The sequence below is a fragment of the Mytilus edulis genome, chromosome 6 (assembly GCF_963676685.1).
Source record: "Mytilus edulis chromosome 6, xbMytEdul2.2, whole genome shotgun sequence".
NCBI classification, from domain to species: Eukaryota; Metazoa; Mollusca; class Bivalvia; order Mytilida; family Mytilidae; genus Mytilus; species Mytilus edulis.
The window spans coordinates 3552718-3577654 of record NC_092349.1 but is presented as its reverse complement, the minus strand read 5'-3'; the positions used below and the strand labels follow the sequence as shown (position 1 = coordinate 3577654).

At 32.4% G+C, this 24937-nt stretch overlaps 1 protein-coding gene across 4 annotated transcripts; it reads right to left on the bottom strand.

The window, feature by feature from the left end:
* Nucleotides 1-828: 828 nt before the first annotated feature.
* Nucleotides 829-19335, bottom strand: LOC139526964 (serine/threonine-protein phosphatase PGAM5, mitochondrial-like). 4 transcript variants are annotated; one of them, XM_071322151.1, is made up of 5 exons: nt 19111-19335; nt 17111-17298; nt 12657-12871; nt 10903-11033; nt 829-1125 (listed from the first exon to the last, which is right to left on the bottom strand). In XM_071322151.1, exons 1-5 carry the CDS (start codon nt 19281-19283, stop codon nt 969-971), a joined length of 864 nt encoding a protein of 287 aa, XP_071178252.1. In that variant the 5' UTR covers nt 19284-19335; the 3' UTR covers nt 829-968. The 4 variants fall into 4 exon arrangements, with proteins under 4 accessions (XP_071178252.1, XP_071178251.1, XP_071178255.1 ...); XM_071322150.1 differs by having other exon boundaries at nt 10903-11036; nt 19111-19333; XM_071322154.1 differs by lacking the exon at nt 829-1125 and adding an exon at nt 7197-7540 and having other exon boundaries at nt 19111-19331.
* Nucleotides 19336-24937: the final 5602 nt, after the last annotated feature.

Below are 24937 nucleotides of genomic sequence, written 5' to 3'. Positions count from 1 at the left end.
ATTTTAAAAATTCCTCGCGAAGAGAGACTTTGCAAAAATGCAAAGTACTAGATGATGAGAAACATTATTTCACAATTCAAATATTAGATTAGCATATTTTAAGTGCATTAACATAGAAGATAATTCATTTGCTAATCTCACTGACAATGACAAAGTTATATATATACTTAATCCATCAACACCAACACAAGTGAATAAACTAGGATATTTTATAAAAAAAAAGTCAATGGAACTGAGGACAGGGGACCCTTTAATATTTACCTGAATTTGTATATATATTTAGAGTTACTTAGATATTGTCTTCATTTGTTTTTGTTGTTGTTATATGTCACACAAACTGTGAAGTTTATATGGCAATAAAACTTTGAATTGAAATTGAATTGTTATTTTATGTTTACGTTATATGTTTGAATTGTCTTAACGTTATGTAGTACTGTTTTATATGTTTAAGGTCTGTAGTTTAATCTCTTGAGTTCTTTTTTTTATATATTAATATGTCTGTTTATATTTACACTAAACGGATATATTTCCATCTCTATTTAGCTTTAATTGCTTTTATCTTTATGTTAAGTAGTATCGTACTTAAATACATTGCGCATTTATACAAATGATAAATTCATGCATATGGGATGTACATACAATTCCCTAGTGGGCCCACCGACGATATACTGTAAACCAAATAATATGTGTGGGCAATTCGTTTTCGCAACTTAAACAAATATAAATGTTCAAGAATTCGTAAAAATTGAACCTTTCCCTGTATATGGTTATTAGGAAATAGCAAAATAAAACGATGCTTCAAGGTGGCAAGAAAACGCGAAAAAAATGTATCACGAAAATTAGTTAGTTTATTAAATGCATATATATATAGATAATGGATAGAATTTAAAACAAAATTTATTATGATATAAATTTAATAGAAATAGAAATAAAGAAATGCTATTGATAAATATAAAATCAAGAAAGAACTACAGCTGTGAATAGAATGTGACATTAGCAGGCATAAATCCTGTTTCTCCTAGAGTTGTCAGCCCAACTTGTCCATTTGGTCCGACAGTGAGCCATGTAATGCTTCCATGGTTAAGATAGAATCGTAGCCAAGCTTCTGGTGGTAGTTGTAATGCTCTGTAATATCAAACAAAAGGATATGATTTCTTTTGCCATTTAGGCTGTTTTGATCAGGCAGGGTTTTTTAATGGGAAAAGAATGGAAACAAATATCATGTAAAAACACTTTACCTACTTGCAATTGGTCTCACTCAATGAGTTTGGTCAACATGTTTAGATATTCTTACCTTTTTGTTTTAGATATTCTTTCGATAGGCTTTTGAGAACATCAAAGACGTACTGATTATATATTGGTATTGAATTATAGTATGATACCAGAATGTTCTGTAAAGTTCAACCACCTTCTGACAGATAGGAGTCAAAACAGCAAAACGGAGAATAAAGGAACACTTTTACAATCAGAAGATTATAATGGACAAGATCGGCTTAGCTGTTTAGTGAACCGAAAAAGCTGTCCCTACCTACTGATATCAAGTAAGTTATTACCATAAACTGATTTGAAGTAACTTGTTACCATAAAACAAATATCACAACATGGTACCGTAGTGCAAAAACCCGAAGGCAAGATGTCCATAAACCGAGCCACGTCATGAGTCGTGCATAATTTTACAAAGTGAAATAAAAGGAGTCGGTTCTTTAAACAAAATTATGATGCATAACGTTAGCAGGCGCTACGCGAAATGAAGGACAAAATATAGGCACTTCTTAAATATATGTCAACAGATCCGAAAAGATAAATTGACATACTATAAGTTACTGAATGATTAGTTGGTGTTAAACACCCCTATCAGCACTATAAACTATTTCGTGGCGGTCAGTTTGAATCTGAATCAGAGACATCCTCCGACCTACAGCAGAAAAACTGGCGAAATATATATCAATAAAACCATACTAAAAGGATCAAAAACAAAAACAACCTATTAACAGCAGTCAGGGAATTTATCAAATGCAGATAATTATAACACTTGAGTATCTCCTTAAAAGTGCAAAGTTAACTCACCAGCGACAATAAGAGAAAGTCGATCTACTGATACCACAGACAAATCCACAAAAGTACCAGAAACAACTAAACACATTCCCTATCGAATATATACCCATTATAGAAAATGGATAGTTCAAAGATATGAATCCATCAAAAGCATCTTCATCGTATGAAATACCCGACGGAATACTTACTACATCTGCAAGCCACAAAACACCCGGACTGATATAATCTTTAAGAATCATTCAAAAATTGCAAATCTAACACATGATTTGATAAACACAAATATAAGTGTGCATTCAAAATTTGAGACAAACAGGCTGCCGGGAATAAGACATAATCAGTAACATCACTACCATGTTATCTCCTACAACACATAATGTGCATGCAAATAGTGAAATGTCGTGAAAAGCATGATGTTTTAAAATCACATTTTTTTGTGTGTGAATTCGTATCTGGGCCCTGGTCACTAATGCGTAACCCACTTAATAGTCACCTTGACTGATTTCATGTAGGAATATAAGATATAATACTAGACTGCAAACTGATATTTTCATCCTAGACTTATTTGAAGACTAAGTCTTCGACACAGTGTCTTATTAGAATTAAACTCCTTAGCCTTATAAAAAGAGTGAAAATGGAATACGAGAATCCAACAAAAACTGGTTAAATATGTAAAAATGTTAGAGGAATGTGAGTGGAAGTAGAACAATGTAGAAGGTTAACAACCAGAAGACGTAACAGTTGATAGGGGCTTTTCACAAGGTAATTTTAGGAGAGTTACTCTTTTCGTGTCTATATATATTTGTATAACATCTACCTAGATTCAGTCAAATGTTTGGATGTGTCTGTTTAAACTAACGAAACGCTAAGATTATTCGTAAATGACTGTTTACTCTGTTTTATAGCCGTCAAGACACCATAAATTACCATGACATTCTTCAAAACCTTCATAAGCCAATATTAGAAGTAAGGGAAAACAAAAGGTTCGGTGAAAAAAAAACCTGTTAAATCATAACGAACTCCAGCAGATCTTTAGCTACTAAAAATTTCAAAAAGATGTAACTTGAACCGCTCGAAGCCCATGTTTGGATTTCATAACATGGGCTTTCATATTTTATTGTTAATACTTATATATGTGATTGGATTTGTTGTAAAGCGTTTAGGGTAATTCTGATGATATTATACATGAACTAACACGCTGAAATATCTCTCCTTCTCTACTAATCATTGATATTATGTTGATAGTCATAAATACAAAGCTTTAATACAACTGTCACATAAACTCAACATTAACCAAGAAAACTAAACATTGACCAATGAACCATGAAAATGAGGTCAAGGTCCGATGAACCATGCCAGGCAGGCATGTACAGCTAACAATTTTTCCATACAACAAATATAGTGGACCTATTGCTTATAGTTTAAGAAAACTGGACCAAAACACAAAAACTTAACACTGAGCAATGAACTGTGAAAATAAGGTCAAAGTCAAATAAAACCTGCGCGACTGACATATAGATCATAAAATATTTCCATACACCAAATACAGTTGACCTTTTTGCATATAGTATAAGAAAAAAAAGACCAAAACTCAAAAACATAACTACGACCACTGAACAATGAAAATGAGGTCAAGGTCAGATGACACCTGCCAGCTTGATATGTACACCTTACAATCATTCCATACACCAAATATAGTAGACCTATTGCATACAGTATAAGAAAAACAGACCAAAACACAAAAACTTAATTAACTATGACCACTGAATCATGAGGCCAAGGTCAGATGACACCTGCCAGTTAAACATGTACACCGTACAGTCCTTCCATACAGCGAATATACTAGACCTATTGCTTATAGTATCTGAGATATGGACTTGACCACCAATATTTAACCTTGTTTACTGTTCCCTGAAATGAGGTCGAGGTCAAGTGAAAATGTCTGACGGGTATGAGGACCTTACAAGGTACGCACATACCAAATATAGTTATCCTATGACTAATAATAAGAGATAATTTAACATTACAAACTAAAGGGCCTGTGTCGCTCACCTTGGTCTAAGTGCATATCATAAGCGAAAGTCACAAATGAATTAATGACAAAATTTTGTTTTGGTGATGGTGATGTGTTTGTAGATCTTAATTTACTGAACATGCTTGCTGCTTACAATTATCTCTATCTGTAATGAACTTGTCCCAGTAGTTAAAATATTTTGCAAAAAATTTACAAAAATTGAGTTGTAGGTCTTACTTTGCTGTACATTATTGCTGTTTACAGTTTATCTCTATCTATAATAATATTCAAGATAATAACCAAAAGCTGCAAAATTTTCTTAAAATTACCAATTCAGGTGTAGCAACCCAACAACAGGTTGTCTGATTGGTCTGACAATTTCAGGGCAGATACACCTTGACCTAACGAACAAATATATCCCATCCGATTTGCTGTAAATGCTTTGGTTTTTGAGATATGAGCCCAAAACTCCATTTTACCCTATGTACTATTTTTAGCCATGTCGGCCATCTTGGTTCGCAGGAGGGGTCATGGGACAAATGTTTTAAACTAGATACCCTAATGATGATTGTGGACAAGTTTTGTTAAATTTGTCATAGTAGTTTCAGAGGAGAAGATTTTTGTAAAAATTACAAACATTTATCAAAATTTTTGAAAATTGACAATAAAGGGCAATAACTCCTTAAGGGGTCAATTGACCATTTTGATCATGTTGATTTATTTGTAGGTCTTACTTTGTTGTACATTATTGGTGGTTCCAGTTTATCTCCATCTATAATAATAATCAAGATAATAACCAAAAATGCCAAATTTCCTTAAAATTACCAATTCAGGGACAGTAACCCAACAACGGGTTGTCCGATTCATCTGAAAATTTCAGGGCAGATAGATTTTGACCTGATAAACAATTTTACCCCCATAACAGATTTGCTCTAAATGCTTTGGTTTCAGAAATATAAGCCAAACTCTACATTTTACCCCATGTTCTATTTTTAGCCATGGGGGCCATTGGTTGGCCGGGTTACCGGACACATTTTTTAAACTGAATATCCCAATGATGATTGTGGCCAAGTTTGTTAAATTTGGCCCAGTAGTTTCAGAGGAGAAGATTTTTGTAAAAGTTAACGACGACTGACCACAGACAGCGAACGACGACGGACAACCGACGCCAACTGATGAGAAAACCTCACTTGGTTCTTTGGGAAAGGTGAGCTAAAAATGTTAACTCTTCTTCAAGTAGTCACTGAACACTGAAAATGAGGTCACGGACATTGGACATGTGACTGATGGAAACTTCGTAACATGAGGCATCCATATACAAAGTAAGAAGCATCCAGGTCTTCCACCATATATAATATAAATCTTTTAAGAAGTAAGCTAAAGCTGCCACCGCCGCCGGATCACTATCCCTATGTTGAGTATTCTGCGACAAAAGTTGCAGGCTCGACAATAATGAGCTGTTATAAATACCATTAGGCTTTCTTAAATTACTATAAATCTATATGAATGTTGTATTTCTGTAATGTATGTTTGCAGTTATGAGTTTGACTGTCCCTTTGGTATCTTTCGTCCCTCTTTTGTGCTGCTGGATCCCAATTGTCATATTAACAAATTATGTCTATTTTGGTAATTCAATCAATCTTGTCAATATAAAGGAACCATAAACAATTGTCATATAAGTAAGAGGTTAAGCTAGCCATATAATCATGTTTAATTCATCAGTTTCTTCGGAAAATGTCTGTATCAAGACAGGAATATCAAATGGTTTCACATTCTTTCTTCTAGTTGACAGTATTTGATTTCGTCATGATTTATGGACTTCACACTTTCTGAATTTAGGAATTCAGTATTATTGTTAATACTTTTTTCCAAAACAAAAGTGTGTGAATTTTGCCTCGTAATTGTGACTTTTTAAATTATTTTTTTATGATGAATCATTGCCTTGATTTTTTTGTCATATTTGAAAATTTTTGATAGATTCTTTTTGTGACTTTTCTGTATTTAGATGTTATCTGCGCAGTATAAATGAGGTAGCAAATGTAGTCCATTATGCATTACTGTTACATAATAATCGGTAACATAAATACTACATATTATACATCAATTCCATCCTGTTAAATGATATTAATAGTGTATTTACAGTACATTCATAAGTATGCTTTACTTGTGTCCAATCCATTTTATTTTAAGTTAATAAAATATGTTTAAATTTAACTAAAAATCAATTCAAGCCAAATTTTCCTTGCATGCATTTTGTTATCCAAATTATAACTATGAGTGTGTAAATGCCCTATAGTAATCATTCTGACTGTCTCTCTGTCCCTCAATACTTTTATGTTGTATGATCTGATAATATAGATTGCCTCAACCGATATCAAGATACTACTAATATTTATGCGCAAGTTCATCTGATAACACGTTTGGTCTTTGTAGTAAGACATATTATACCTAAAAAATCATTTTCCCTTTAAATGAAAGCAAGGAAAAATGTATGATATTTATAAGTTTCCATGGTAACATGCCAAAGGAAAATAATCAACTGGAGCCACTTCATATTGTCAACCATTACGTTTTGTCCTCTATATAATTATATGAATATACATACATTAATGTATTTGAGTAAATAACCAAAATAAAGATCAGCAAAAAATGACAATTGCTGCATTACAAACGTTATTTAAAGCCTGTCAAAGACCAATCATATTTGTTAAACTTTTGATTAGAATAAGGTTTTACTATTCATATAATATATGTCTACATTAAACTCATCAGTTGCACACAAATCCAAAAAGTGGGATTTCAATAACCTTTAGCTGAAGAGCACTGAGAAACCATAAAATCCAAAGAGTTGTACCAATCAGACGAAAGCAAACTATACCAGGAGCACTGTTTCAAAGAAATAAAAACTTCATGAACAGCAAATTAAAATTACAGAAAAATCACATTAGCAATTCTATCTCATTAAATTCTTCTGTCTTTGGGTGAGGGATTTTCACGCTGTGTTGGGTTGTTATGTCTCTTTGACACATTTCCTATTTCCATTCTCAATTTTATCACTTGACCTGCTTGTCAGAATTAAAAGTGTTTCTACTCTATATTCAATTGGCTATGAACAAAATAAACACAGATGAAGGATTGATTGATTTAACTATCTACCTTTAATAGTTGCTTTTATTGATTTTACTACAAAAGGTTATTTCACAATATAGTAATAAATATAAATTATTCTGATCAGACAAATTGAGATTTATTGTTCACAAAGTACTATACACTGATGTCTTCTTTGTCAACTGAATTTTGCACTCACTAGTCTTTAGTTATCATCACATAACCGATGTGACATCAGCAGGCATAAATCCACTTTCCCCTAAGGTCCGAAGTCCAACTCGGCCAGTTGGTCTAACAGTAATCCAAGTTATACTGCCATGATTCAGGCTTAAACGTAACCAAGCTTCTGGAGGGAGTTGCAAGGCTCTGTAATAACAAACAAATAGAAAGTTAAACTGTCATGGTTGAGGCTGTTAGCCATGGTTCTTGGCTATTCATTATGAAATTGTACTGAGTATTTGCAGCATAAATTTTGAGCTCAAAACACCAAGTCCAGTATTCTGATTTGTTGTATGCCAAGTCGATTGACAACACATGATTGATTTGATTTTTTGTGTTTTAACGCCACTTTTAAGCACCGCATTTAGGCTATTTCATGGCGGCCAGTTGTTATTGATGGAGGCAGCCAGAGTGCCCGCAGAAAACCACTGACCTACCATAGGAAAACTGACAATCCTAGTCAATTAAGATTGTAGTTGAGTGCACCTGCACGAGCAGGGTTCGAACTCACAACCTCAGTGTTGACTTGCTAGTGATACAGTAGTAATTAATTAGACCACTGGGCCACCGAGGCCTCTATGCCAAGTGGAAGTACGAATATTATACTCAAAATTTTTATTAACACACTACCTGGAGGAAGTTGTATGGCCCTGAAAAAACAAACAAACACAAACGAAAGGAAGAAAGCAACTTCATCTATCTTCGATCGTAATTTTATATTCAAGTAGATAGTATAATTGTGGTACAGCACCTTGGGCACAAGCAAAGAAAAATAAATAAATCTGTAAATCCATAGAAAAGACAACGTTGAGAAAAAAAACAAATTCACTATATCAGAAAAAAAAAACCAATGTAAACTGCAGACAAATCCGAATCTCAAACTGGAGATAAGTTTACTAAATACTGATCCTTCTCTGGTTAGGCTGTTAATAATTTACATGTACATTATTTCACATATGACTTTCCAAACTTTTGGCATAGAATGTACTAAAACGCCTTGTCCTACCTATTTTAAATACCCATCAATACAGGCAGTTTATGATGAGAATATATCAGAATATTCTGGAAACAGTCAATATTTGACCCTGACCAGTTAAAAAGAGTATCCACTTTATGAGCTTTCAAATAATGTAAATGCTTCCTTCCTTCTTCTCATATTCATATACTACATTAAATTACATCTATACAATGCATGTGTTTCTTTTCTATTCTTCTATTCAATATATCATTCATTGCAATGTTTTTGTTCCTTTTCTAATCCATTCTCATATTCAAAAAGTACATTCAATGCATTGTGTTTGTTCTTTTTTTATCCTCATATTCAAATATTATATTATCATAATATAAGTCCACATCTGCTGAGTTAAACATCAAGTACATGTACAATCCACATTCCTCAATAATTATACATATAGCTGTTGATTCGCATGTTCAATAATAATTTGGTATAGCATTTTATACCTTATCTCAGTCGGCTTGAAATACTACCACAAAAAATCTTGGTAATCCTAGCACAAAAAAATCTTTCAATTTTCCCAAATGTTCACATGATTAAAAAGATATAAACACTGCAAAACAGTTGTTAACATAGGTTAAGGCATCCTGAATTATCATACAACATAAAAATGAGGGAACAGACTGAGAGAATGATTCCTATATGGCATTGCCGACTAGATTCAATAGGCCCTTCAGAGATGCAACTAATCGTCGGACCCGTCGGACCTAAGGGGCAGGATTTATGCAGGTCCGGCAAAACTCGTAGCTGTGCAGGACCTGATGGCCGGCAATATTTAAGTCCGCTTGGGTCCGCCAAAACTGAAATCCTCGTCGGCCCCGGCATAGTATTTTGTTTATAAAATTGCGATCATCTTTAATAAAAGTAAATGTCCTGTTCCCCCGCATTTTCTAACTCCGGGAACCAGTATTTCCGCCCAGTAATAGTCTTTCGTACCTTGTCCATCTCGCCCGAACAATTCTCCGTATTTCCGTCATGTTTTGTTTTAGAAATTCGCTCTCTGGGAAGGAGGTCTATTAAGCATAGTTGATAAGTTCAGGAAATATGTCATGGCCGATAAAATTTGTAAGTGGGTCAATAAACTACAATTGTTATGAATCACAGGTTATTTTAAAATAATAATAATATCAACAAAATTAAAATTAACGTTTGTTCAATAGCATAATTTCATTTGATTTTTGAGTGAAAATATGGGTCTGGCAAAACTTGGTACCCTGTAGGCCCCATTGTCTGACAGGAAAAAAAAACTGTTTGCATCTCTGGCCCTTATAAATTTGATCATAAGAACCCCACAACAATGTTATTCTGTCACATTTTTGTCAAGCCTTCGACTTTAGTCGAAAAAGCGAGACTAAGCGATCCTATATTTCGTCGTCGGCGTCCACAAATATTCACTCTGTGGTTAAAGTTTTTGAAATTTTAATAACTTTCTTAAACTATACTGAATTTCTACCAAACTTGGATAGAAGCTTGTTTATGATCATAAAAAAGTATCCAGAGTAAATTTTGTAAAAATAAAATTCCATTTTTTCCGTATTTTACTTATAAATGGACTTAGTTTTTCTGCGAGGAAACATTATAGAGGAAACATTATATTCACTCTGTGGTTAAAGTTTTTAAAATTTTAATAACTTACATAAACTATCCTTGATTTGTACCAAACTTAGACAGAAGCTTGTTTATGATCATAAGATAGTATCAAGAAGAAAATTTTACAAAAATAAATTTCCACTTTTCCGTATTTTACTTATAAATGGACTTAGTTTTTCTGCAAGGAAACATAACTTTCACTCTGTGGTTAAAGTTTTTAAAATTTTAATAACTTTCATTAACTATCCTTGATTTGTACCAAACTTGGACAGAAGCTTGTTTATGATCATTTGATAGTATCAAGAAGAAAATTTTGTAAAAATAAATTTCCACTTTTCCATATTTTACTTATGAATGGACTTAGTTTTTTTGCCAGAAACAGAACATTCACTCTGTGATTTTTATAATGTTCTTAAACTATCCTGGATTTCTACTAAACTTAAACAAAAGCTTGTTTCTGATCAAAAGATATTATTCAGAAGTAAATTTTGTAAAAAAAAAAAATTCACTTTTTCCGTATTTTACTTAAGAATTGAATGCTCTTTTTTGTAAATTTATTGGGGTGTAAAAGAATAACGTATTGTAATGAAACATACATCTAATGTAATTATTTATAAATGGACTTAGTTTTTCTTCCAGTTAACATTTCATACAGTCTGCAGTTAAAGTTTATAAAACATTTATTAGATTCATAAACTATCCTGGATTTTTTACCAAACTTGGAAGCTTCTTTCAATCAAAAGACAGTATCGAGAGGGAAATTTTTATTGATGTTTTTCCTCATTTTTGTTGAGTCTGCGATTAACAGCAAAAGTAGGCGAGACACTGAGTTCCGTGGAACCCTTACGAATTTTTTACTGAAATGAAGGTCATGGTTAAATTAATTTATTCAAATGACACTTACCTACAAACAAAGTATCTTATAACATTGGCATGACATACAACAACTTCATAGCTGTCTGTTTTTTGTTCTGGATCTGCTCTATGTACATATCTTCTAAATGCTGCTTCAATTCTAGCTCCATCTTGATAAAACTGCTGAAATGTAATGAAATATACATGTAAATGTCAATATAGTTAAAAATGGAAATATTCATAATTAGTCTATTTCAGTTAATTTTCAGGTGATTTTTATTAATGTTTACCTAACTTTGTTTTTTGTGTTCCAATAAACGATGATCTAAGTTTGACATATTCTAATATTTGTGTTATTTCTTTTTTTGCAAATTTTGAAGTCAAATAACATGAATAAGAATAAATCATTCCCTAAAATATAATGCATGTGGTTGTTAATGGGGTATTTATACATGTACTTATATATGTAGATATTCATTGTAACTTCCCATGTATTCTTAGACATGTTAGAGATTTTAAATAAAACATTAAGACTTGTATTTGGTTATTCATGTAGACAAGCATTTGGTTATTCAAGTAGACAAACATTTAGTTATTTAGGTTATTAATCAATTTATATTTCACTGTAATTATTATATTTACAAAGATATTCTTATAAACAGTCCTACAGTTCAGTATAATCAAACTATTATCAAAGAATCAGACATAGTTATATCTAAATGTTGTCGGGTAAAAAAAAATCTTTTTTATATTGTCTGTCATTAGTGTTTCTCATAAATTGTTTTATTACTAATCATGCTAATTAGGCCTTTATTTTTCTCAATTGAATTGTTTCATAGTTTTCATGCTGAGGCATTTCATAGAGTGGACTATACAGCATGGAATTTTTTTCTCATTGTTAAAGACCACACAGTTGCCTAGAACTGCTTACATCCACTACATTTGAACTTAGGTGAATATATTTAGACGAGTGAACCAACAACTTTTAACGGTACAGGCTGGCAGAGTAATCAGGATGGATACCGAAGTATGCTGCAGTTGTCTTGAAATCTTAGTCCTTAGGTGAATATAGTAGTATCATTGGATGTCATACCACATCACATAACTTTTATATAAATAAACTGCTGGCTAAATTAAAGAACCTTAGTCATGTTAGTGAGAGCACTCACATACCCTATGCCCCCACATTGCACTGGACAAATAAAATAACTGTAAAAAAAATTGAATCATAATTTCCTGTCAATATGCACATCTACATAGTATGTCCTTATTATCTAAAAATTTCATGAAATTCTGCTGTGTGGTTTCAGAGGAGTTGTGATGACAAACTGTTGCAGTAGTATATTGGGGCAAATAAGTTCAACGGAGTATGAAATCTAGTGAAAAAATTGAATCATAATTTCCTGTCAATATGCACATCTACATAGTATGTCCTTATTATCTACAAAAGTTCATGAAATTCTGCTGTGTGGTTTCAGAGGAGTTACAATGATAAACTGCTGCAGTAGTATATTTAGGCCAAAAATCTAAGTTCAAAGGGGCATAACTCCTATTAAAAACATTGAATCATAATTTCCTGTCCATATGAACATCCTCATAGTACATCATATATATAACATGTATGTCCTTATTATCTAAAAAGGTTTCATGAAATTCTGTAGTGTGGTTTCAGAGGAGTTGGAATGACAAGAACAGGACTGACTGACGCACGGACGGGTGAAAAACAATATAACTTTGTTGCGTGGGGTATAGTTATATGGTTTACAACATTTACTGTGAATGAATCTATCCATCTATCCCTACATTTTTCTCTGGTCTCCAGTTTCCAATAGGGGGTTCAGGAGGGATCGGTGCTCCTTCTCTAAGTATGTCTGTCTCCTCTCGTGGGACATCTGGTATACTTTTAGCAACAATGTCTGCAGTTTGTTTGGCTCTTGTCATTGTCGAGCTAACCAATACAGAGTAATCATGTCCCATTTCTTTTAACCTTTGACCTGTCAAATCAGCTTGCTTTTTTCCTAAAATGATGAAAGGTTCATATAAAATGAATATGTTTTCATAGATCTATATGTTATCTTTTTATCTCTTAATACTAACTACACATGTTACATGTTCATGATGTTGGTGATTTAAGAGAAGAGTATTTATTGCACCTGATTTGTTTTTAAAGATTTGACATTTCTAATGGTCATCATGGTCATGTCTAAGGGACTACCTTTTTTTTACATGAAAATTCTAAGGTAGTATATATAAGTCATGTAAGTAAATGTTAATAACTATTACAGATGCTAAAAAAAATCATTGTATACTTTACCTGCACCTGAGATCATCCTCCGTTTTTTTGGGGATTTATATTACTCAGTTTTTGTGTGTGATACAGTGTCATGTTTAGTGGACTCTGGTTTTGTTGTAGTTGTAATTTGTTTTTTTTTTGCCATGGCTTTGTCCGTTTGTTTTCAACTTATGAGTTTGGGTATCTTTTGCCTATTTTTCATCAGGATCCCTAAACATGCTAAAAACAGATTCATAATTTTTCAATGTAACAAATAGTTATAATATTTTAACCTGTGTGTCATGTGTGTGTCATGTGTGTGTCATGTGTGTTGGCAATGAATAAAACATTTGTCAATCAAACTTAAGAATATCATAACTGTATGGAAATCAGATATTTTTACATGCATTTACTTTTATTTCTGAAGAATGTACAAAGAGTTTAATTGTTGTGATTTCAGGTAAATCTGCATACAGATACATGTAACAGATAAGATTTGTAATCATTGTGATAAATACCCAGTCACATTCCCATTGTAAATCTCGCAATAATTTCTCAAATTTAGGGTACCTGGTACATTTTTTAGTTAGATTATATTGTAATTTTTAAAATAAAATCAACTTTTTTAAAGGAATGATAAACTAGAGGCTCTCAAGAGCCTGTGTCGCTCACCTGTTAATGTGTTTACTGATGTCGGCCATCTTTGTTGGTAGGCCGGGTCATTAGACACTCTTTTTAAAAATAGATACCCTAGTATTATGATTGTGGCCAAGTTTGGTTAAATTTGGCCTAGTAGTTTTAGAAAAGATTTTTATACAAGTTACAAAAATGAAGAAAAGTTGTTTAATATTGACTCTAAAGGGCAATAACTCCTTAGGGGGTCCTCTAACAATTTTGATCATGCTGACTTATTTGTAGATCTTACTTTGCTGAACATTATTGCTGTTTACAGTTTATCTCTATCTATAATAGTATTCAAGATAATAACCAAAAACTGCAAAATTTTCTTAAAATAACCAATTTAAGGGCAGCAACCCAACAACAGGTTGTCCGATTCAACTGAAAATTTGTGAGGGGATATATCTTAATCTGATGGACATTAAAATCTTGAAAGATTTGCCCTAAATGTCTTGGTTTCAAAGATATAAAGCAAAAACTGCATTTTACCACTATGTTCTAATTTTAGCCATGTCGGCCATTTTGTTTGGTAGGCTGGGTCATCGGACACATTTTTTAAACTATAAACCACAATGATAATTGTTGCCAAGTTTGATTAAATTTGGCAAAGTAGTTTTAGAGAAGAAGATTTTTAGAAAAGTTACAAAAAATGATGAAAAGTTGTTAAAAATTGACTATAAAGGGCAATAACTCCTTAAGGGGTCGACTGGCAATTTTGGTCATGTTGACTTATTTGTAGGTCTTACTCTGCTGAACATTATTGCTGTTTACAGTTTATCTCTATCTATAATAGTATTCAAGATAATAACCAACCAGATGCTCCGCAGGGCGTAGCTTTATACGACCGCAGAGGTTGAACCCTGAACGGTTAGGGCAAGTATGGACACAACATTCAAGCTGGATTCAGCTCTAAATTTGGATTGTGATTAAATAGTTGACACAGCATAAGTTTCTGACACAGAATGAATGTGTTCTAATGAACTTAAAATTTTTGTTTCTCTTAGAGCAATTCACTATGCTGTTGAATATTAATCCTCTCAAAAAAATGTTTGAAGAAATTTTCTTTTTTATTTATGAAATTTCAAATGAGAAAAATTGAACCCAATTTTTTTAATCACATCCCCCTTTCCCTTATTCCAAAACTAATCTCAATTAAAATTTCTAATGGAGTTTGCAACAATAACTACTCATTTAAATACATCATAAAATATTAAGATGTAAAAAACTGCTTGTTATCACTGAATGGTAAAGATTATTTTAATTTATCAGTTGGTAGTAAAAAGTGAATATACATTGTATATTGTATATAACAAAGATTTAAGTTGATTCTGGACAAAGAAAGATAACTCCAATTAAAAAAAAATCTTGCTATTGCACAATATTTTGAAATTAGATATTTCTTGCTTACTATTCTGGACAAAGAAAGATAACTCTAATTAAAACAAAATATTGATATTTCACAATATTGTGCAATTAGATATTTCTTGCCATTGCGCAATACTGTGCAATTGAAAAGACTTGCTATTGCACAATACTTAATATAATAATTTTAGATCCTGATTTGGACCAACTTGAAAACTGGGCCCATAATAAAAAATCTAAGTACATTTTTGGATTCAGCATATCAAAGAACTTCAAGATTTCAATTTTTGTTAAAATCAGACTAAGTTTAATTTTGGACCCTTTGGACTTGAGTGTAGACCAATTTGAAAACAGGACCAAAAATGAAGAATCTACATACACAGTTAGATTTGGTATATCAAAGAACCCCATTTATTCAATTTTTGATGAAATCAAACAAAGTTTAATTTTGGACCCCGATTTGGACCAACTTGAAAACTGGGCCAATAATCAAGAATCTAAGTACATTTTTAGATTCAGCATATCAAAGAACCTAACTGATTCATTTTTTGTCAAAATCAAACTAAGTTTAATTTTGGACCCTTTGGACCTTAATGTAGACCAATTTGAAAACGGGACCAAAAGTTAAGAATCTACATACACAGTCATGACAGTTAGATTCAGCATATCAAAGAACCCCAATTATTCAATTTTGATGAAATCAAACAAAAGTTTAATTTTGGACCCTTTGGGCCCCTTATTATGTTGGGACCAAAACTCCCAAAATCAAACCCAACCTTTCTTTTATGGTCATAAACCTTGTGTTTAAATTTCATAGATTTCTATTTACTTATACTAACGTTATGGTGCGAAAACCAAGAAAAATGCTTATTTGGGTCCCTTTTTGGCCCCTAATTCCTAAACTGTTGGGACCTAAACTCCCAAAATCAATACCAACCTTCCTTTTGTAGTCATTAACATTGTGTTTAAATTTCATTGATTTCTATTTACTTAAACTAATGTTATTGTGCGAAAACCAAGAATAATGCTTATTTGGGCCCTTTTTTGGCCCCTAATTCCTAAACTGTTGAGACCAAAACTCCCAAAATCAATCCCAACCGTTCTTTTGTGGTCATAAACCTTGTGTCAAAATTTCATAGATTTCTATTAACTTAAACTAAAGTTATAGTGCGAAAACCAAGAAAATGCTTATTTGGGCCCTTTTTGGCCCCTAATTCCTAAAATGTTGGGACCAAAACTCCCAAAATCAATACCAACCTTCCTTTTGTGGTCATAAACCTTGTGTTAAAATTTCATAGATTTCCATTCACTTTTACTAAAGTTAGAGTGCGAAAACTAAAAGTATTCGGACGCCGTACGACGACGACGACGACGACGACGACGACGACGCCGACGCCAACGTGATAGCAATATACGACGAAAATTTTTTCAAAATTTGCGGTCGTATAAAAACTGCAAAATTTCCTTAAAATAACCATTTCAGGGGCAGCAACCCAACAACAGGTTGTCCGATTCGTCTGAAAATTTCAGGGCAGATAGATCTTCACCTGATAAACAATTTTACTTCCTGTCGGATTTGCTCTAAATGCTTTGGTTTTTGAGTTATAAGCCAAAAACTGCATTTTACCCCTATGTTCTATTTTTAGCCATGGCGGCCATCTTGGTTGGTTTGACAGGTCACGCCACACATTTTTTAAACTAGATATCCCAAGGATGATAGTGGCCAAGTTTGGTAGAATTTGGCCCAGTAGTTTCAGAGGAGAAGATTTTTGTAAAAGTTTACGGACGACGGACGACGGACGCAGGACGACGGACGCCAAGTGATGAGAAAAGCTCACTTGACCTTTCAGGTCAGGTGAGCTAAAAATGAACATATCTTGAGGAATGTTAGCAAAGCAACATATTTTAAGGAATTTAAACACTAAAAAATGTTATTTTTTAATACCTAGTTCAGTGAGATATCTATCAAAGTCAGTTTTGCCATCTGTGTTGTACTGTCCATGTCGTATAAATAACAAATGTCTTGATGCTGTTGGAGTTCTCTTCTTAATCTCATTTTCAACATCCTTTAAATCTTTTTCTGTTGTTCCTTCTGTTGATTTGTCAGGTTTAACTAGACTATTTGGATCTCGCCTTAAAAAAAAAAAAAAAAAAAGATTATTTCATATTTCATGTACATGTTTGTATTTGCCCCATAGCCACATGATAGAAAATGCCATATGCAACCTTCAGATAATCAATACATGCCTTTAATATTTTTACTATGTTAATATACATGTACAGATGTCACAGTCAGGCTGGTCAGACTGACACAGTTCAACTGAAAATGCTTCAAACATTTTGTCCAGTAAACCATTCTTCTTAACCATGTTAACTGGACCAGAGACTCTTGTTTACAGTTCATTCACACATATTCATGATATTATGTCATATATGATTTGAACAAAATTGAAGTTATGCATATCACCAGGGCTGTAACTACAGGTTTGATCTTTGTTTGTGTAATTTTATTTTCAAAACATCTGTAACATTGTCATTGATCATGTTGATTGTGTAATCTAATTATACATGATATATGAAGGCAATTTCATTCTCATGGGTTTTAATTTGATTTATTTTAAATTTTACAATGTTTTAACTATGATTTTATATAATTAAATTTTGTTCTATATATGTACATCATATGCACACATTCATGGAATAAAAAAATTTGGATTTATATAACCATGATAACAGTTGCAATAATTGCCTGGGCTTCATTTCACTTCTTTGTGATGCTCTAATTACATCAAGACATGTCTAACAAATATGATTCACCTAATATCAGAATGTTCTACCACCTGATAGAGGCAACAAGTAACACCAAATAATGAGAAGGTAAGCCAAAAACCATGAATTTAACAATCTGAAATTCAAGGCAAGTGTGTACTTTTACAATCTGGGTCTGTTCGCGCCCATTCACGTTCGCCCCCTTTCACATTAGCACCCTAAATGTTCGCACCCAAAATCTGTTTGAACCCTACACCTTCGCATACAATTTTTATTGGTTTTGTGTTTGATAACTTGTAATCAAGTTTTGGCAAGTGTATTCCTATAAGTATATTTGTTGTCATTGTTTAAAAATAAAGTGTGACGTTTTTTTTTGTGTTGTATAAATCTAATTAAATCATGTTTTGAATAGTGTATTGTTAAAATAAAATATCACTGTTTCTAAATAAAGTGGGTTTCTGTCAACGTTTTTTTTTTGTGCTGAATAAATCTTAATCATGTTAATTATGTTTTGGTAAGTGCTAAAACTTGATATCATTGTTTCAAAATAAAGTGAGATACTGACAATGTTTTTTTTATTGTGTTGAATATATTTTAATCAAGTTTTGGTTAGTGTACAAAATGGTGTATTGCTATAATTTTTTGTTTCATTGTATCAGATCATAGGGGCTAACATGGCTATAAAGCTGTCACGTTAAAAACAATTATCTTTTATGTTTTTCATTTAAAATCTTCAATGTTTTACTCATACCAAGCTAAATACATGCAGTATTTACATCAAAGCAATTTAAAACAACAATCATGATTTTCTAAATATTCAACTGGAATTTGATTAAAATTGGGTGCGAACGATCCTTGGGTGCAAACATTTGAGGTGCGAACATGTAGGGTGCGAAAGTGTATTGAGCGCGAACTGACCTGATACTAACTTTTTTCTAAATTATAATATGCATTCAACTTTAAATACCTAGTTCCTGTCATGCCTAAAATTTTCCCAGTGATCAGGTACAAATGTACATAGCCATATTTTTTCAGTTCCTTCTAATAAACCTTTGACAAATGCTTGAAGGAAGGCACAACAGCAAAAATGAAAAATATCCTTTATAGAGATCATAATTACTAGGACTAATAGTTACATGACTTATACAAATGTTGACAATTTATTTTTGTATTTACCTGTCCCAATTATAATCCCATTTCACTGAGGGTTCAAAATTTGTTGTCCATGAAGCTAAGACATTTCCATCTATCTTACATTTTTCGTACAACACAACCCCACTAGCTATTACAAAACCGCTTAATCCAAGTGCATTGTTTTTACAAAACAAAAGGCAACGCTTCCAAACCATGCTGGGAAGTAGTGATAACTTGGGGACTGTTTAGATAAGGGAGGGATACCAACAAATCTCTTTTTTTTTCAGTTGTTACTTGTTAACCTGTTACCATTTGTAAAGATCTTCCTTGGTGTTTTGGAACACCATATGTTTTTTAGACCATGTCCCCTTTTGAGCGTAGATTCAAACAAATTTTATTTAGAAGTCGGTACTGGATACATTAGCGGTCAAGCAGATGATAAAAAAATATTCTGAATCCAGATTTTTTTCAATACCATACCAGATTTTCCCCATATCATATGTCATAAACATATCATTTAATTTATTAGAATTATGAAATACCCCTACACCATCGATTAGACCAGTCTGTATATAATGAGATATTCCAACCCAGGAAAAAGTGAGGTGAAAAAGGGGGGGGGGGGGGGTCCAACCATTTGTCCCATTTGAATGCATTGATCGTCCAACCCCCCGAAACCACATTCCCTCAAAGATGCCACTAGGGGACATGATTCTGGAATCGAAGCCTGGAAATGAGTGGGAGTTAGGTTGCAGGGAATTAGAGTGGGGCGGAACAGACGACGAGAGAAGTAAAAAAGTATAATTTATGCTTCTGACCAAAAAAAAGAGACTTGAACTGAAGGGGGAGGCAAGTGGGAATCATTCCATGTTCACTCCCTCAATAAAGAATTAATTTGTGTAAATATAGGTGAAGTAGTCATAGGTTACCTATTGAATGTGGTAGAATTTATACTCAGATTTTATAGCATTGATAGATCAGAAAGAATATGTGATTTATGTAACATAAATGTCATGAGAGATGAGTTTCATTACATATATGATTGTACTTTCTTTAATGCTGAACGGCTGAAATTTTTGCCTGCAGATATTTTTAAAGTTAAAAATACTATATAAGTTTCTCTAATTTAATGAACAGCAATGTAACGTCAATTTACAAATGATATAAGTTACCTTCCCATTTATTCATGCATTTGTAATTATGTTTGTTCATGTATTATTTCTTATTTGTTATATTGTTGTACTATCATGTCTCATGTGAGGCCTTTAGTGAAATAAAATGTTTCAACAGGGGTCAGTGTGATAAGTCACTTTATTCATTTAAGAATTCTTTTCTTCTTGTTTTTTTAAGGTTTTCTGCAATTACTTTACCCCGGCCAGATAGAAAGCAGTACTTATTAACTCTCAACCGAACATCTGTTTCCGACAAACTTATATATATATAATTTAGAAAAATAATAATTCAAGATATCAGCTTTGTCTATTTTTAAACGCTTGTGTTTTAGGCAGGACGCATTATGGTATACCTTTGTCTGACCGTCTGTCTGTCGTCAACATGTCGTACAATAACTACAACCAAAAAACTTTGGTGAATTGTTTATATCTATGGTCATGATGGTTGTAAGCTCCCTCTCGGTCATTTTAGAAATTTCAGATTTAACGATTTTGGATCATAAGGGGGGGGGGGGGGGGGGGGAGGTTTATAGTTTTCAGAAAATCAATTACAAGTTTTAATTGACTTTGTAAACAATGAATTTAACTGAACAAAAATCTTTATATTTGCTCTAAAAATGCTTGAAATGTTTGCGACTGTACATCATGCAATCAATCAACCAACAAGAGTTAATGAATATTTTGCTAATTATTATGCTTAAACTAAAAATATTTTTTCCCCGATTTTCAACCTCTGAAGAGTGTTTTGTACAGTTTTACACCCCAAAACGACCCTCAAACCCAACAGAAGTCAAATTTAAAAAAAATTTGACCAAATCGTTTAAACTAAACATATTTTTTCCCCGATTTTCAACCTCTAAAGAGTGTTTTGGTCAGTTTTTTACCCCAAAACGACCCTCAAACCCAACAGAAGTCAAATTTAAAAAAAATTTGACCAAATCGTTTAAACTAGAAATATTTTTTCCCCGATTTTTAACCTCTAAAGAGTGTTTTGGTCAGTTTTACACCCCAAAACGACCCTCAAACCCAACAGAAGTCAAATTGAAAAAAAAATTGACCAAATCGTTTAAACTAAAAATATTTTTTCCCCGATTTTCAACCTCTAAAGAGTGTTTTGGTCAGTTTTACACCCCAAAACGACCCTCAAACCCAACAGAAGTCAAATTTAAAAAAAAAATTGACCAAATCGTTTAAACTAAAAATATGTTTTCCCCGATTTTCAACCTCTAAAGAGTGTTTTGGTCAGTTTTACACCCCAAAACGACCCTCAAACCCAACAGAAGTCAAATTTAATTTTTTTTTGACCAAATCGTTTAAGGTTTATGTACCCTTCTGTAGCCATTTTTGTACGAATTTTTCAAACCTCAATTGTATCAAAACTAAAGATATAATAAATAATAGAGATAGGCCATTTAGTACATGTTCCAAGGGGAAACTTGATGCAAAGCATTATTTTTTACTGTTTCATTGCATTTGATAGAAAAAGAGGACTTTGTGGCAAATAAATCAAGATTTTTGTAGAAAATCCACAGCCTTTAATACAGAGATTTTTGTTATAAAATTTGAAACATATATTACTCACTTGATTTTCTATGATGTGCTAGTGTTTATTTTTTACAAAAAGTTCTAAGTAACCTGTAAATTCTAAAACACCTCGTGCTGAGTCACTAAAGTCGAGCGCACCCTAAAAGGTGTACTTGATTTTGGCCATATTTATACTTGTCTTAACCAATAACTACATTTATAAACTTGTTTTAAGGAAATCAATGCTAGCACTGCATGCAATAATCCTATATCTATCAGTCATCAAATTGCCAAATATGAGAGTACAAGGATAAAGGCTGTGGATTTTCTATAAAAATCTTGATTTATTTGCCACAAAGTGCTCTTTTTCTATTAAATGCAATGGAACAGTAAAAAATAATGCTTTGTATCAAGTTTCCCCTTGGAATATGTACAAAATGGTCTATCTCTATTATTCATTATATCTGTAGTTTTGATACAATTGAAGTTTGAAAAGTTCGTACAAAAATGGCTACAGAAGGGTACATAAACCTTAATATATAAACAACTATCTTTGAACAAATCAATGCTAATAAATGATCACTTAATCAATAGTTGGAGCACTGAGAAAACTTGCACTAGTCTAGTAAAAAATGACAAGATAAAACATATACATGTATAATTAATGATTCAAGATTTCAGCTTTATTTTCATATAAACATATTTATATATATAAATTTAGATATTGATTAAAACAAAGATGAATATGGACCAATTATAGTACATCTTCTACAACTAAACGCGCTCGACTTGAGTTACTCAGCACGAGGTTATTTGGAATGTAAAGGTTGTTCAGGACTTTTTGTAAACAATAAATGCTAGCACATCATAGAAAAACAAGTTAGCAATATTTGTTTAAAATTTTATAACAAAAATCTATTCATAAAGTCTGGATTACAAAAATCTTTGATTTATTTTCCTTAAAATCCCATTTTTCAAGTAACTGCAATGAATCAATAAATAATAATGCTTTGCACGAAGTCCCCCCTTAGTATATGTACAAAAAGGCCCATCTCTGTAATTCTTTATATTTTGCTGTTTTGACACTATTGTAGTTTGAAAATTTCGTAATTCACATGGCTACAGGTTCAATTGAAAATTAATTTACACGTATTTGAAATAATCACATTCGTAATGTCGGCTATTGGAGGATCTTCTAAAAGCTGTTGTACAAAAAGCTCGTTTACAAAGAATTCCATTATTATATTGTTTCGTCAATTTTTTTTATTAGAAAGTTCTCTCAACCTTAGCGTAACATGTCAAATCCATGTTAAAACTTGAAATTGGACAATTCATCGGCGATGTTTCAAATTGTTTTTTAGGGTTTTTTTAAAGTTTGTTTTTTAGTTTGATAAAACTGAACCAAATTGGCTGCAAAAAGATAATTATTATTTTGCTATTTGACTTTCATTAATGATGGAACAAACAAAAACATGTTTGAATTTTCGTTTTATCTCGTACCTACCCTAAAAAATAGCTGCCTACTCAAAATCTGTTATTGCCTTATTATAATCAATTAGGTATGAAGACAAAAAACATCTGACACATCAATTTCTTTCCACAAAAAAAGAAAATGCCTACCTACCTACCTACCCATTGTCACTACCATTGGGTACGGTGGGAAAACTAAAATATATTTAAGTGTGGCCTAATTTCAATATGATAAAATTGTCGACATTCTCAAACATTATTTATAAACGTTTTTCTGTTTCTGTCTGGTTGTGAAAAAAGTAACTATTTAAATCTTAATAGTATTAGAACAAATAATTTCAATTATTAATAAAAAAAAATCATGATAATGTATGTCAATTTTGAGGTGAGACTCAAATAAAGTATTTGTCTTGTCTTGTCTTGTCTTGTCTTGTCTTGTCTTGATAAAGTACTCATTATGATTTGTATTAATGATTGAAATATTTTGTTGAAAATAACCAATTTGCGAAATCTATTAAGCGGAAATTAACAACCTACCAGATAAAATCACAACTCCTGACAACTGTGAGTTCATTTATTTTCGTTGACATTTAATAATAGATAATTATGTGTTGAACATCAAATTTGTGGTTCAAATGAAACCACGAAATCAACGAAAGTTGGTATCCAACGAATAATGCTGAATTAAAAGGCTACCAAAAAGACATTACTAGAAGAAAGAATACAACCAAGTGCAGTTGAATTCAACAATAAAAAATGTAAATCAAGAGATGACTGAAGAATCACAAATATGATGAACAAATGGGCCAATCAAAGATAATAGGAAACAACAAGGGCTGATATTATTCAAAAGAGTTTTTGAGAGTCAGATTAAAAAACAACGTTATATAACCACTTTTAACTCATTAGAAAAATCCTTATAATATAGATTAAAATTTTCAGTTGACATTTCTACAGTTCAGTGATTACTATGAATATAAGTAAACTGATTTTGACATACATTGATCAATCTGTTAATTAGTCGTATATTTGTCACAATGTACGTTATATCTTAACAATGACTTAAGGATTGTCACAGTTATCACCCTTTATATTTCATCTCATTTAATACTTTTTTTGCGCAGCCATACAGACTGAATATAAGAAATGTTATAGCTAACTGAACATAAGACCGGTAAAGTATATTAAAATAAGAGATATGCAAATGAAAACTAAACAGGTGGTTCTTCATACAGGTATATATTGCAAATTGTAAAATGTTAAAAGACCGGTGAAGTATGACATTTTCATTGCAATAAAAGGCGTAGATTTTTCTACTAAGTGTTGAACTCTCACTGAATGAAGGTTAACTAAAGGGACGAGATAATGATAAAAAAAAACTGAAGGGACGAGTTACAATCTTTCCCCAGACAATCGTAGACAGTGGCGTCCTTTCCGATGGACTGTGGTGACCACAGCCCTGGAGGTGCAGTGTCATAGCCATTTTGAATGTCTGTCATATTGATAATCTCAGGTGGATGGGAAATAGTCGTATACAGAATACAGAGAGGAATTGAGGTTATGTATAGGAGTAAGGGTCGTGAAGGGGAGGAGAAATGACGGGGTGTATTATTGGTGGTAGGGGTAGTTATGTGATGGGTAAAGTGGTTACGGGTAGGTTGGTTATGTGTAGGTATAGTTAAGGATATGTCTTTTTATGGGTA